Source organism: Opisthocomus hoazin, chromosome 2, assembly GCF_030867145.1.
Source record: "Opisthocomus hoazin isolate bOpiHoa1 chromosome 2, bOpiHoa1.hap1, whole genome shotgun sequence".
NCBI classification, from domain to species: domain Eukaryota; kingdom Metazoa; phylum Chordata; class Aves; order Opisthocomiformes; family Opisthocomidae; genus Opisthocomus; species Opisthocomus hoazin.
Window position 1 is genome coordinate 49,379,581 of NC_134415.1, and position 12,496 is coordinate 49,392,076.

The following is a 12,496-nucleotide window of genomic DNA, read 5'->3' on the forward strand; positions in this document are numbered from 1 at the left end:
AGGGAGCAGCGGGGTGCCGGACCCCTCGGGGAGGCCGCAGCGGCTCCGGACGGCCCCGAGCAGCGGCCGGGAGCCAGCGCGCCTTCTTCCAGCCACCCTTCGGCCCCTGCGCGGGGGACGCTGACTTCTCCTCCGGCGCCTGCCAGGCGGTGGTGGAGGCCTGGAGCTGGCGCTTGACTCCATCGCCCGTCTGTATCTCTGCTGCGTTCGTCTGTACACTCTCCATACCGATTTTTAGGTAACTTTCTGCAGGATTTTAGCGGGAACTCGTAACTCTCTCCTTGACAAGCCCGCGTTTTTTACCCCCTCAGGTTATTAAAAAATCTTCTCCCCTCTTAAACTTTGTGCTATAGAGAAGCAATTACAGAATCTGGACCAGAAATACAGGATCAGCAAGATTTCTCCCACCTCTGCAGAAAGGCATTAACGATTCATGGACCTATTTATTGTAGTGAAATTACAAATACTTTTTATGTAAAAAAACAGACAGAAAGATTAAACGACGCACAATAGTAGTTGTAAGTCTTGTCAAGAATGGCAAGTTTGTGATGGTAAGGAAGGAAAACTTTAATCACAGTTAATACCTAAACTGAAAGAGATCATTGGTGGATGTAATCCTGCAGCGTAAAGCATCATTTGTAATTTTGAACAGCCAATAAATAAATCATGCAGAGCATTAATGCCTAAAGCGATTGTCTAATTTATTTATTTTTTTAGTATTTGAATTATTCTGAATGTTCCAAGTATGTAAGTCATACCAAATTATGCCAACAACAGCTGGTCAACAAAGTAGTAGAGGTTTACCCAAAAGCTACCAATGTGACTGATCGTAAATAAAAATGCGAGTTAATCATGAAAGAAATACCCCCCTTTAAACACAGCGAGGAATCTGGTCCTCTCAGTATAGCAATAACGAAGACAAAAGGGTTAACTCAAAACTTCAGGCTAAGAATTAGAAGCTGAAAAACGTTTGTTCTAAATTATGAAATGTAATGTTAAGAACAAATTAACTCTAAACTGAATGAATCCTGGGGCAGCTGGGGTTTTCCTGGCAGCTGAGAACCCCTGCGTTACAGCTCACCCTCACAAAAGTGACTGGCTAATGCACTGAGGTGCAGGGACAGGAACAAGGGGTACCCATTTCCTTCAGGTATTAACAGATTTTAATGTGAATTCTATGACTTGTTTTAGAAAAGTGTAATTCACATTACTATGAAATAGTGTACTTCTTGACTTTTTGGCCAGTTTCAGGAAGAACTACTAATTTGGGGGGAGGGTGGGAGGGGTGCATGTGGATTTACTTTAGCTGTCCAAAAGTTTCATTCCTGGGGTTTTCCTGAACAGCACTGGGAGTTGAACACCACCAGGATGGAAACAACAAAAAGAAGTTACAACTGTTTCAAGGATGATCAAACTGATTTTAAACAAATCCCTCCCAATACAGATAAGTCTCGTTACAGTAATATTATCCATGCCTTTTTAGAGCATTTGACATTTACACTTCACTGTTGGATGAAGCATAAAAAAAACGCACGTAAAGACTTCCCTTTGTAGTACTCTGGATCACGTCATGATTGCAGACTTCAGGAAACAGAGCATGGAATATGATGGTACTCTGAAGTGACAGCACTTCAAAGATACGCTTCGCTCTAGCCCATGGTATCTAAGGGAAATATCACTCCATTATGGAAAACTTTCAGAGAAGCAGAACTCTTCCTAAAGAGTGTAGATTAAAGGATGGGTTTAGAACCTATTAAAAAAGCTAATTATTTGCTGTTAAACTTTTCAGAGCTAAGCAGGAACATGTAGCACACAGAAAAAGCAAATGTAACGTTTAAAAAAAGTTTACCTTCTTTCTAGTAAAATCATAAAGCAAAGACTCAAGTTGACTACTGAACGTTTATTGATAAACAGCATTTCCTTTTTGAAACCAGAAATTTTATTAAGTTAATGTGGTAGAAGTACATAAGCCTTTGTGGACTTTAAGACAATTCACACAGGCGCTTTTGGTGAGGAAACTATATTCCAGACTAGGGGCACAGTCCCCACTTTCTTTGTTCAGCTTAACGAGTGTTCACCTGCAAGGAAGTGTTCACACAATCAGGCACAAGAAGGCCACACGATATATAACAATTACTTCTCTTCTGCTTAAAGATCCCATTTTATTGGTCACTTTCTTAACACCTCCCTTTAAGGTGTACAGTATGCATAACGCATTTTATTGTGTTCCAATTGCAGTTATGAGACAGCCAAATGGTCTAATAGCGCGTAAACTGAGATGACTACACAATACTTCTGTTTTGAAGGACAGCAAGTTAGATGACAGTAACTATCCTGATGCTTGTGACAAAAAGATGAAACAAAACATGACGTGATCGCTACTCACCACATCATCAATCTTAAGAATACTGCGCACAGTTTCCGTAGCAAGAGTCAATGCACTCAAAGACACTAGCAGCGGCTGGACTACCAGCTCCTCCAAGATGTTGGAAATGCCACCCTAGGAGAACAAGTAGCTGTTACTTTGTGCCAGTCAGACTCCAGTCAGATTTAGCAAGTGGTTTTTTTTAGTAAAATCTTGAGGACAGTCAACTCCAAACTAGACTATCAAAGGCCTTGTACTCTTCCATCCTCAACAGGAATATTATGGTATGCACCTTCTGCCCCCAAGCACTTCACATATCCAGTCAAAATTAGCCAAGAGGAAAGACAAACACAATTACACCAGCTTAAACACGGTGACAATTAGAAGAAGCTAACCCACTGTGCTGCTCTAACATATGAGTGCCTTCCACTGCAGTGGATCTACCTTTGTAGCTGAAATAATGTTTTTGAAGAAACACATGAAGTTCCTTGTCCTGCGGGTATGGCTTTTAAGTATCTGCTATTATCGATACTCAGGATAAGCTGTTAAAGCCTAAACAAGCTAGAATCTACCTCAACACTAATTTTAGGGGGAATACCATCATGAGACACAAACTCGCCCTCTCCTGTGTTTAGCCCTAATGCTAAGCATTTTCCTTTTAATGCCCAAGTATTTTTTTTAAAGCTGTGCTATGCATATACAGTTCCTTGTTACCTTTCTGACATTAATGCCAGCTGTTCTCTCTCCTTGAGCATGTCTGTTTCTCAGCTCTGTTACTGTTGAAATAGGATTGAGACCCGCGTTTTCAGCCAGCGTGGACGGTATGACTTCCAGTGCGTCTCCATATGCACGGACGCAGTACGAGTCCATACCCCTCAGAGTGCGAGCGTACTCATTCAAGCGCAGTGCCAACTCTATCTCTGGTGCTCCACCTCCTGCAATTAAAGCTCTGAGGACAGAAATTAAAATAAAAACCCATTTTACCTAAGTCCATAAATTACTAGCTGTCTGCATTATTCATCTAACAAATTATTCTAATCAAATGGAGACATTACCTTTTCTTAACTAAGCATCTTATGACACACAGGGCATCATGAATTGAACGCTCAGCTTCTTCTAGAACAAGCTTGTTGGATCCACGTACCATGATGGTTACAGTTTTTCCAGGGTTTGTGCAGCCTGTGATCTAAAACATAAGGCCAAATAACAGGACTGAAAAAAAAGTTGTGCAAATACCAACCGAAGTCTATTTTTGTGCAAGTTTCTATAGTAGCACTCAGGTCTGGCTAAGTAAAGCCACTACACTTCCCAAGTCGGTGGCTACTCAGGGATTAGAAGTAGGTATTTAATATAACAACTCCAGTGGTAAAAAAAACATTAAAGTTAGCAGTTATTATGAAAGTAACTGGCAAATGTTAAGTAGGTATTAACAGTCTGTCACTCACCTTCACTAGTTTCCCAGAACCGTTCAGGTTGACCTCCTCTGCCAGCTCAGCAGACCCCAGCATGTCAGGAGTAAACTGGTCAATGTGGGCAACAGGCTTAGTTCCAATTGTCTAAAAAAGTCATGGGAAATCCCAATAATCCAGAACATGAACTGGAGAGTCAGCAAGCATACTGCATAACATACTTCTGCATATTACAGTAAATTGCAGTTAGAACTATGGCTTTTACATCCGCCCCTGATCTTTCTAGAAGTGTGACTGCTCAACAGAGCAGAAATGGCTTTTAGGGAAATATCTGCTCTTACACTATAGTCAGAAGACGAAACTTGTGAAAGTGTCATAATAAACTGGCACTGGCTGGGCACTTATTTTTGGGGTAGACTTAAACACCGCTGCTACTTTAACAGCCATTTATATAACTCACTTTACCTTACATATAAACTCAATGTCATCTCTTTCAATGTCTTTAACCACCATGATCTTCATTTTGTTGAGAAAATGGAGGGCTAGGTCATTAAGAGCATCCCTAAAAACAAGAGGAAGTAGTCAGCCCACAGTGCTATTGTAGTAACCAGGTCATACCAGCCAGTGGCATGCTTCTTGCTAGCAGCGCTGAAATTGTTCAGACTACGAAGTAGGGATGTCTTTAAGCTCAAAATACAGACAACACTACTGTCTTTTAAAGGTACAGTCGCCGTTATGGCCAGTCTGACGCTCTGCCAAGTATGACTTCTAGTATTTGGCTTCAATTTTCCAGGTATTCCAAACAATTCCAACTGTTCCCCCCAAATACACAATAAGCTAGTATATCGGTATTAACATACCGCAGAATAGACTTCTGAATCAGCAGCACATTGCATCCAGCCTTCTTAATTTGCTTAACTAAATTTAGAATATAGGCTCTCTCTTCACGCAGTACTCTGTCCATTTGAGCATAATCAGAAACAACTATTTGGTTGTCCATCTATAAAAAAAAAAATCAGAAGAAAAAGAGAAAAGCAAGTATTATGAACAACTGCTGACTTTAAAAGCAAGTGACAAGTTGTTCCACATTCTTTAACTTAGGAGCCTGTAATTCAAAGCAAGTAAGCATGACAGTAAAACATGTCTTATGAGAGATTGTTTCAACGATGAGGAATACTGGACTTCTGAACTATTTTCTTTCTTATCCCTACTACAAGTTCTTTAGGATTTACAAGTATCTCTGCATTACCCAGCAGACCTCCGGCATAGCTCTGGAATAGAGCTGTCATCACATCATCTTAAAAAAATGTGTTATCATTACATTTGCATCTCCCACGTGCTACAGCAAAAGGTTTCGCTCTACTCATAGTTCAACTCACATCTGTCTTTGGAGAAGACAAGCAGAACTGAATGAGGCCAATTTTGGCTTTTTCCACTCTGGTTACACTGGTATTTGCCGCCTTCTGAGTCAGGACTAGTCCTTCAACCAGTTCGCAATCGTCAATTGTGCCTCTGGAAACAAAACCAATCCATGACTCCAGCGCTTTGGGAAGCTGATTTCACAGACACAAAACTCATCCAGGTACAAATTGTTTCTTACCCCAACTTCTTAACAATTTTAATATCTCTGAGGTCCACACTACTAGATGTCGTTGGGTCAATCACCTTCATCACCGCATCCACACTCATTGGAGAAAGTAAACTAGAATACTGACACACAACCTTAGGGATTTAATAGCAAAGAAAAGGTGAGAGATTTAACACTGCTACACAGTAATTTAACAATAATATTGTCATTGTATTTTAGTGTTTGACTTCTGAATTTTGAAACAAAGTTCTTTTCCCTCCCTGTCCATCCGCCAGATGTCTTAATATGTTATCTTCTTAATTGCTACTCCATTTAAGGGAAAGAGCAGCTAAGTAGGTGGGAAAACATATGCGCTTAGGGACTTACGGAAGAATCTTGAATTTCTCTTTCTTACAATCTTAAAAGAAGACTTGGGAGAGCTTCCCGGATTATTCTGCTGGAAGGGAAACTAGCGCACTTCTCCAGATTTAGATGCCGTTTCAGGAGTTTTTGCCACGTGACTAAGAACTGCCTACACAAACTGCCGGCAAAAGCTCTCAGTATCCCACCTGATTTTCCCATTGCTGTTTTCAGCTGAAGCTTGTTTTTTCACTTACAGTCAACATCTAAGGTCACAAAGTATTTCAGACTGAAATTCAGTTGCACTGCTTCGATTTCATCTGAATCAGCCATGGCCTTCTGAAGTCAGTCTAAGAGAAGGTAACTAATGTATGAAAACCAACTAGGTTTGTGATGTGCAGGGTATTCTTTGTAAGTGAACGGTAGCAAGAACTGGGAAAAGTCAAAGGCTCAACTAGTCTGGAAGTACAAAGTTCAAGTATTCGTTGCACCTTTGAATTCAGCGAAGTAGTTGCACTATTCAGCAAGGTTTCTCTGTCACTCAGCTCAACCGGCTTCGCCATGTTTGTCAGTACTTCAATGCTTTTATCCAAAGCTTTCTGGAATGACTCTGAAATGATGGTGGGGTGAATTCCTGTAGACAGTACAAAAAGGTTGTCACACAGTCGTGCTTTCAAACCAATGCTTTCGTGTTGTTCTTTCCTCACCCTTTCTTTCCATTTTAAGGTTAGAGAGACTCTCATGTCAGAATAAACTGAAGACATTTCAGCAAAATGCATTCCGCCTGAGTATACGACCTCCCTTATCACTTTCCAGTGTTAATGCTGAAGAAAAAAGCTGTAATGTTCCCACCAAATTGTCCTCACACACATACAGCTCATTTCCCTGCGATGTCTGACATCCCAAACACACTTTCTCAAAGTTTTGTTTACCTTTGGCATTCTTAAATCTGTCACTGTTCGGATAATACCCGAGAGAAGCCTGAAAGTGATTTTATTTCAGATTTTCAAGACTGTTTTCCCACAGTTGTGTATGAAGTACCCAATTTCTCTTAAGTGTGTGATATACGCTTTATCTTTTCAAAGCAGGCAATGTACGGGCAAACGTTAGACAGGCATCTTCTAACTACCTCTTATAGTAGAGGATGGCAGGCTGCTGGTCCAGTAGTACCACCAGTACTCGGACAGGAATTAAATGCAAGTGAACCCTTGGCAGGGGCCAGAAAGAGGACAACAATCAAAACGGTGTGTATTGAGATGAGGCAAGTGTAACAAAAATCGCTACAAAGTCCAGATCTGAGACAGAAATGCACTCCGCAGGTGCAATCATCATTGCTCTACTTCCAGCGCACGCAGAAGCTAACCTCCTGAACTGCACGGAAGCAGACTAAAAGAGAACATTCTGAGCTAATGGAACAGAACCTACACTAACTATTGTGTTCCACAATTCATGTCTTTTCCTGACCAGAATTTCTCAAGATTGCTATATTCTAAGTGATGGGAGGTGATAAATCTGCTGAGTATAAAATACCTGTAGAATCACTGGTTCCAAATTTCATTTATACCTTCCTACGCTATCTGTCTGTCCACACAAGAAGTACAAGTATAACCGAGGTGAGTTTTTGCAAGTGAACATTTGTCACACCATCTAGGCACTATCTCCTCTATCAACAGTAATGGATTATATTAAAAATAAAAACCTAAAATGGATTTTTAATCAAAACTGCAACAAGTGAAACCTGAATGTGAAAACTCAAGTCACATTTCAACTGGAAACAGCTACTTTAAGCTTCCTCATACAGATGCAAGTGGATAGAGGACTTAACTATCCACTTAACTAACTTAACTAATGCCTCCAGGCACGTTTTTATATTAAATTTATATATATTTACCTTTTTGAAGAAGTCTGGAACAGGCATCCAAAAGAGCTCCCGCAATGACAACAACGGATGTAGTGCCATCACCAGCTTCAATATCTTGTGCTTTTGACAGCTCTACCAACTAAATGACAAATCAGGCAAAAGTTTATACATAATGCTACTTAGTTGCAAACACTGACAATTACAGAAAAAGGAGATAGCAAACACTGCAGCACTACTGAAATCAACCTTGGTATCAAGACTAATCACGCCTTTTCTAATGTGAACCTTTCACACCTTGCTTTCCATACTTGTACACCTATTTGGCAAAGTACAACTACTGTGAAACAGATCCCTTACAGAACCAAAGCAGCTTTTCTGCCAAGCTTAAAGCTGATTACACCTACCTAACAGGTCTACCTTTTCCTTTCCTGGAGGAGGGTCATGAGAAGCTCATTTCCATCTCCAACTGCAACCAAATCTAGGAGGTCTGCATTTAACTTCTCAAAACACTAGTGCATCCTCAGACCACCTGACCCTGATGCAATTCATTCCCTTCTTTCATTCTCTTCTGTCCTAGCAGTTTAGGACATTGTTGACCTTTCTTCAGACGAGAGAAGGTGGTTTGGGCTAGATTCTTGCATGTCTTAAAACATGTCCAGAGGAATTGGGTATAAGGAATACCAGATAAGAAATAAAGACCTGGAGCTCTTCAACACATCTTACAATCCAAATAAATGTTCCTGGAGCATGCTGCGCAAAACTTCTTGCTCTATCACCAGTGGGTAATCCTCCTCAAATCCACACAAAATGTTACTTCGCTTTTTTTTTTGTCCTAGAAATCAAGCTCTAAACAATGGAAAAAAAAACGCCTACCATTTTGGCTGCAGGATGCAAAACCTGCATTTGTTTCAGAATAGTAGCACCATCGTTAGTGATTGTCACATCTCCTTTAGCATCCTGAATCTGAGAAGGAACAGGAGAAACACAGTTCTGATCAGTAACTACAATTCTTTAATTTAATTTGATGCTCCATGTACACTGTTTTTCCTGATGACATTGCTTCTCAAATCGAGATGTGTCTTTAGTTCACTCTTTCCCTTAAATAAATGAAATCTGGAAAAGAAGCTCAAGGCAAAAGATGGCATCCCATACAAAACATGTTGACTTTATAGTATCTCCAGTAAGCTTCACGTTTTAAAGATTTAAGTATAAGGTTTACCATTTTATCCATTCCCTTTGGTCCAAGGCTTGTTCTAATTGCATCGGCAACAGCTAGGGAGAGAAAAAAATGCTTGCAAGTCGATCTACAGAACTACAAGCACTCACTTCATCGCTCTAAGCATTTATTCCGAAAAGAAAGCACCTCCCAGTATTTAGCAGTTCCCAGTTATTTCGCCCGCGCTAAATCACCCTCAGCAGTGGAACGATATAAAGTGTTGCAGTATCAGGAACGACTTCCACAGCTCTTCTTTTCAAAAAATTAACGCTCGATCACTGAATTAGAGCCATTTTAAAATTAGGTCAAACGCCAAACACGGCACCCCCAGCACGCACTGGCCCCGTCCCCGGAGTTTCCTGTCTTTAAACATCACACGAGCACCCCCCGCTAACACAAAACCCAGCTCGCATCGCTGCTTCCCGAGCGGCCCGCGGGAGAGGGCCGATGGCCGTCTCCCCTCAGCACAAAGGGCCAGGCCGGGCCTCACCTTTGCCGGCGGAGATGTTACTGAAACGGATCTGGGAGGGCTTGTCCCGGTCCTGGTAAGTGCCTTTGGCCCGGTTCCCGGCCCCGCCGTGGGCTTTGGCCCCTGCGTTCTCCGGCATCGCCACCGACGGGCACGAACGGGCCCCGCAGTAACAACCGCCCCGCCGGGAACCTTCCAGAAAGCACCGCCACCACCCGCGGACACCACCGGGTCTTTCCGCCCGGCGCCAGGCGTGGCCTCATGCAGGGACTGCCCGCTGCGCGCCTGCGCCCTGGTAACCGAGAAGGGAACCGCCTGTCTGACGGCGAACGGCACGGACACCTAAAGGCTCTCGCCGCCGCTAGTAGACTAAGCCGCGCGGGGTCCTCGCGCAGGTTTCTTGCCCAGCGGGGCTCCCGGGGCTCCGTGGCGCTGATGCCGCTGAGGGGCGGCGGGGGTGAAACGTTAAGGCGGGAAGCAGCATGTGGGCGGCTCGTTGTGCGCTGTGGGTGACAAGTCCAGGCTGAGGCCTCCCCGCCACCTTCCCTGAGGGGGAGCCGGGGCACAGAGGCGCTGGCCCGCGGAGGAAGGGAGGGCGGAGGAAGGGAGAGGGGTGCGTGTGTCGCTTCACCTATGAAGGGGCTGGTGGAAGGGTCCTGCTGGCAAAAGGGCCTTGCTGGGTGAAGGTGTAACTTTTCTTGAGGGGTAACTTTCCTTGCATTGTGACCGTGCAGTCACTTGGTCGGTCTTACATGTCACTGCACAGCCTGTGTGAAATTCAGCTACGTTAGAAATGTTTGACGGGTGACTGTTACAAAGCAGTTAATGTTAGTTCCACATGAACCACTAGCAGTGGGAGTGTAGCTGTAGTTGTAACTTGTCCTCTCTGGTCTGACCCAGGGCTAAGCAGGCCTAGTCTTTTGCCTTTATCCTGGTGTGGCATCTTGCAGGTTTTTTTCCTGCCAAGACCAAGACCTCCTATGCCATCCCAGCTGCTTTAAGTAGGTTTTGAGCACCTGGTGGTTTTTAGAATTTGTTACCAAAAAGGATTTTAAGCAGCAGCTTTATCGAAAGTGAAGTTAGACAGGCTGGAATTGCAGGAAAAGAACAGAAACAATGTATATTTTCTTGTAACACCCTGATCTTCCCATGTGTCTGAGGGACTCTTACTTCAGCTTGTATCACCATTATAAAAAGGGAGGCTTTATTATACATAAAAATAATGCTAGAGTTGAGAGATAGCTTATGCCTCTTAGGATGATCTTGCCTTAACTGCTGTGTTGATGTAAGAAGCTTCTATATGCTTGTCTTTTTTGGGATTTCTGAGTAGCTAGTTAAATTGTTTTCTTCATCTTGAACCGAGTAGAAACACAATACAGTTTAGATGCAAAGCACATACATGAATCCACAAAGTGAATTAATTTTATACCGTGTTCAAAATAAGACACAAAGTAAGACACAGCAGCTCAAAAGAGCTCTGACTGAAAGACAAATGCTCAATATCTAAACCATATAATTTTTATGGCACTTCTCCTTCTGACTGGATGTGAAAAGTCAGGATTACTAATAAGGCAGTGCCAGTAAAGTGCTCCCATATAGAGACTGCTGTAGAAGAAATGTGTCCCTGTGCTAGTAATGTTCTGCTTTTGTAAGTGGGTGGTAAGAAACAGGCAAAGGATGTGAGTTCTTGAGCTTGTTTTTCCATTTCCAAGGATCTGCATCTATATCAGGAGCTCAGTGCAAGTGAAACATATCCTCATGGTGAGCAGTTTTCTAGTGCTAGCAACAGCTTTGTATAGTGATGCATAAAAGTCAAGCATTCAGGCGGTTCTGTTGTCAGAAACAACATAGGAAAAAAGACTCCATAGTCAAATGTTTTCATCCTCTCTCAACCATTTTTAACAATTGATTTTGAATTTTTTTCGCTGAACTTATGCACCATTCAAAGATGGCTACCTGCTCTTCGTCTGTTGGAGGCCATTTATAGAGAGCAGGTTTTGGAAGTGAATGATCTTTGCCTTTTTGTATTTAATTTTTAACAGGCAGAGAAGAAAACAGTTTTAAGTATAAAGGTAGAGATACATCCAGGTCATAGGCAGGGGAAAGGTCTACTGGTAAGAGCCCTGACCTGGATTTCTATCACCTTCAAAATTGTCAGAAACATATCGTAAATGACCGAGATTATTTGGGTCTCTGACCCTGATCGTAAAGTACATCAAGCAGTGATGGCAAGAGTACTAAATCCTGGACATTTAACACTAATGCAATGCTAAAGCTAGAGTCAGTAGAGAGCCAGGCTTTTAAAAGAGCTGTTGGGGTAGGTTTGTGTGCTTGTTGCCTCTGGTTAGGAATCATTTAGAGTTTGTTGTGGTATCACGGGAGGTTCCTGGTTTCTCCGGTGTGTATGTCATGAGTGGTATAGCTACATTTAAGGGTATTGTGTAAATTTAGGCAGTGGCAAATGTTGCTTCTGTGGTGCTGAACTGGCTTTGGGTTTGGTTATGCCAGAAAGCGGCACAAAGGATCCGTTTTTTTGGCAGGAAAACGCAGATCGTGTGCTACTACCATCAGTGAGCATGTGCTGCTCAATGCTGCACTAGGATTAGGAGCAAGGTTTTTTCAGGATTTTGAAGGAAATGGAGGTTAGATCTGATGCTGTCACAGCCAGCTTATTACACATAGCTCTGTGTTTGGCAAACTGAGAGTCTTTAATGTTGAGAATAATTAGGGGTTGGAGTTTGTTCCATTGCTGGGTGGTACATCACGAGCTGCTGAGCTAAGTTTAGGCCTGCTGTGGTTAGCGGCTACCTTCCTGCTAATAATTTTGGTCTGGCAGGATTGCTTCTCTAGAGCTGAGCAGAGTTAAGATTAAGGAGTCTGTAAACGTTAATCCATGCAATCAGGTTTGCACTGGATGTAAAAGGAGTTGTCTGCATAATTTAAACGTTGTCGCCCACTGCTGCCTCCTTCTGTGTCCGATAGAAACCCCTTGGGCAGGGTTTGGTTTGATCTAATGTCACTGCAGGTTTTAAGGTGTCACTGGGTGGAGACTTGGAGTCTGACCTAGAGTGCATGTTGTGTTTTATTACTTGGTTTGTGTCTGCTATCTGTAATTTAGATGAGCAGATATGTAAGGCTATCAAGCTGTTGAGTTTTGCTTAGGGCTTTGGCTACCGCTCAGTTTTTTTGCTTCATTCTATTTGAAATTATTTTTTTCTTTTCACCAGTGTGTGTTTAGCGGCAGCCTTA

General features: G+C 42.5%; 1 protein-coding gene across 2 annotated transcripts; it reads right to left on the reverse strand.

Annotated features, from left to right (window-relative positions):
- Window positions 1-1,885: 1,885 nt before the first annotated feature.
- On the reverse strand, window positions 1,886-9,504 carry LOC104332921 (T-complex protein 1 subunit delta). 2 transcript variants are annotated; one of them, XM_009938376.2, is made up of 14 exons: window positions 9,269-9,504; window positions 8,782-8,834; window positions 8,436-8,525; window positions 7,593-7,701; window positions 6,193-6,335; window positions 5,375-5,496; window positions 5,154-5,286; window positions 4,635-4,774; window positions 4,240-4,336; window positions 3,811-3,921; window positions 3,421-3,551; window positions 3,080-3,314; window positions 2,387-2,500; window positions 1,886-2,078 (listed from the first exon to the last, which is right to left on the reverse strand). In XM_009938376.2, exons 1-14 carry the CDS (start codon window positions 9,384-9,386, stop codon window positions 2,064-2,066), a joined length of 1,611 nt encoding a protein of 536 aa, XP_009936678.1. In that variant the 5' UTR covers window positions 9,387-9,504; the 3' UTR covers window positions 1,886-2,063. The 2 variants fall into 2 exon arrangements, with proteins under 2 accessions (XP_009936678.1, XP_075269642.1); XM_075413527.1 differs by lacking the exon at window positions 8,436-8,525.
- Between the last annotated feature and the right edge of the window lie 2,992 nt (window positions 9,505-12,496).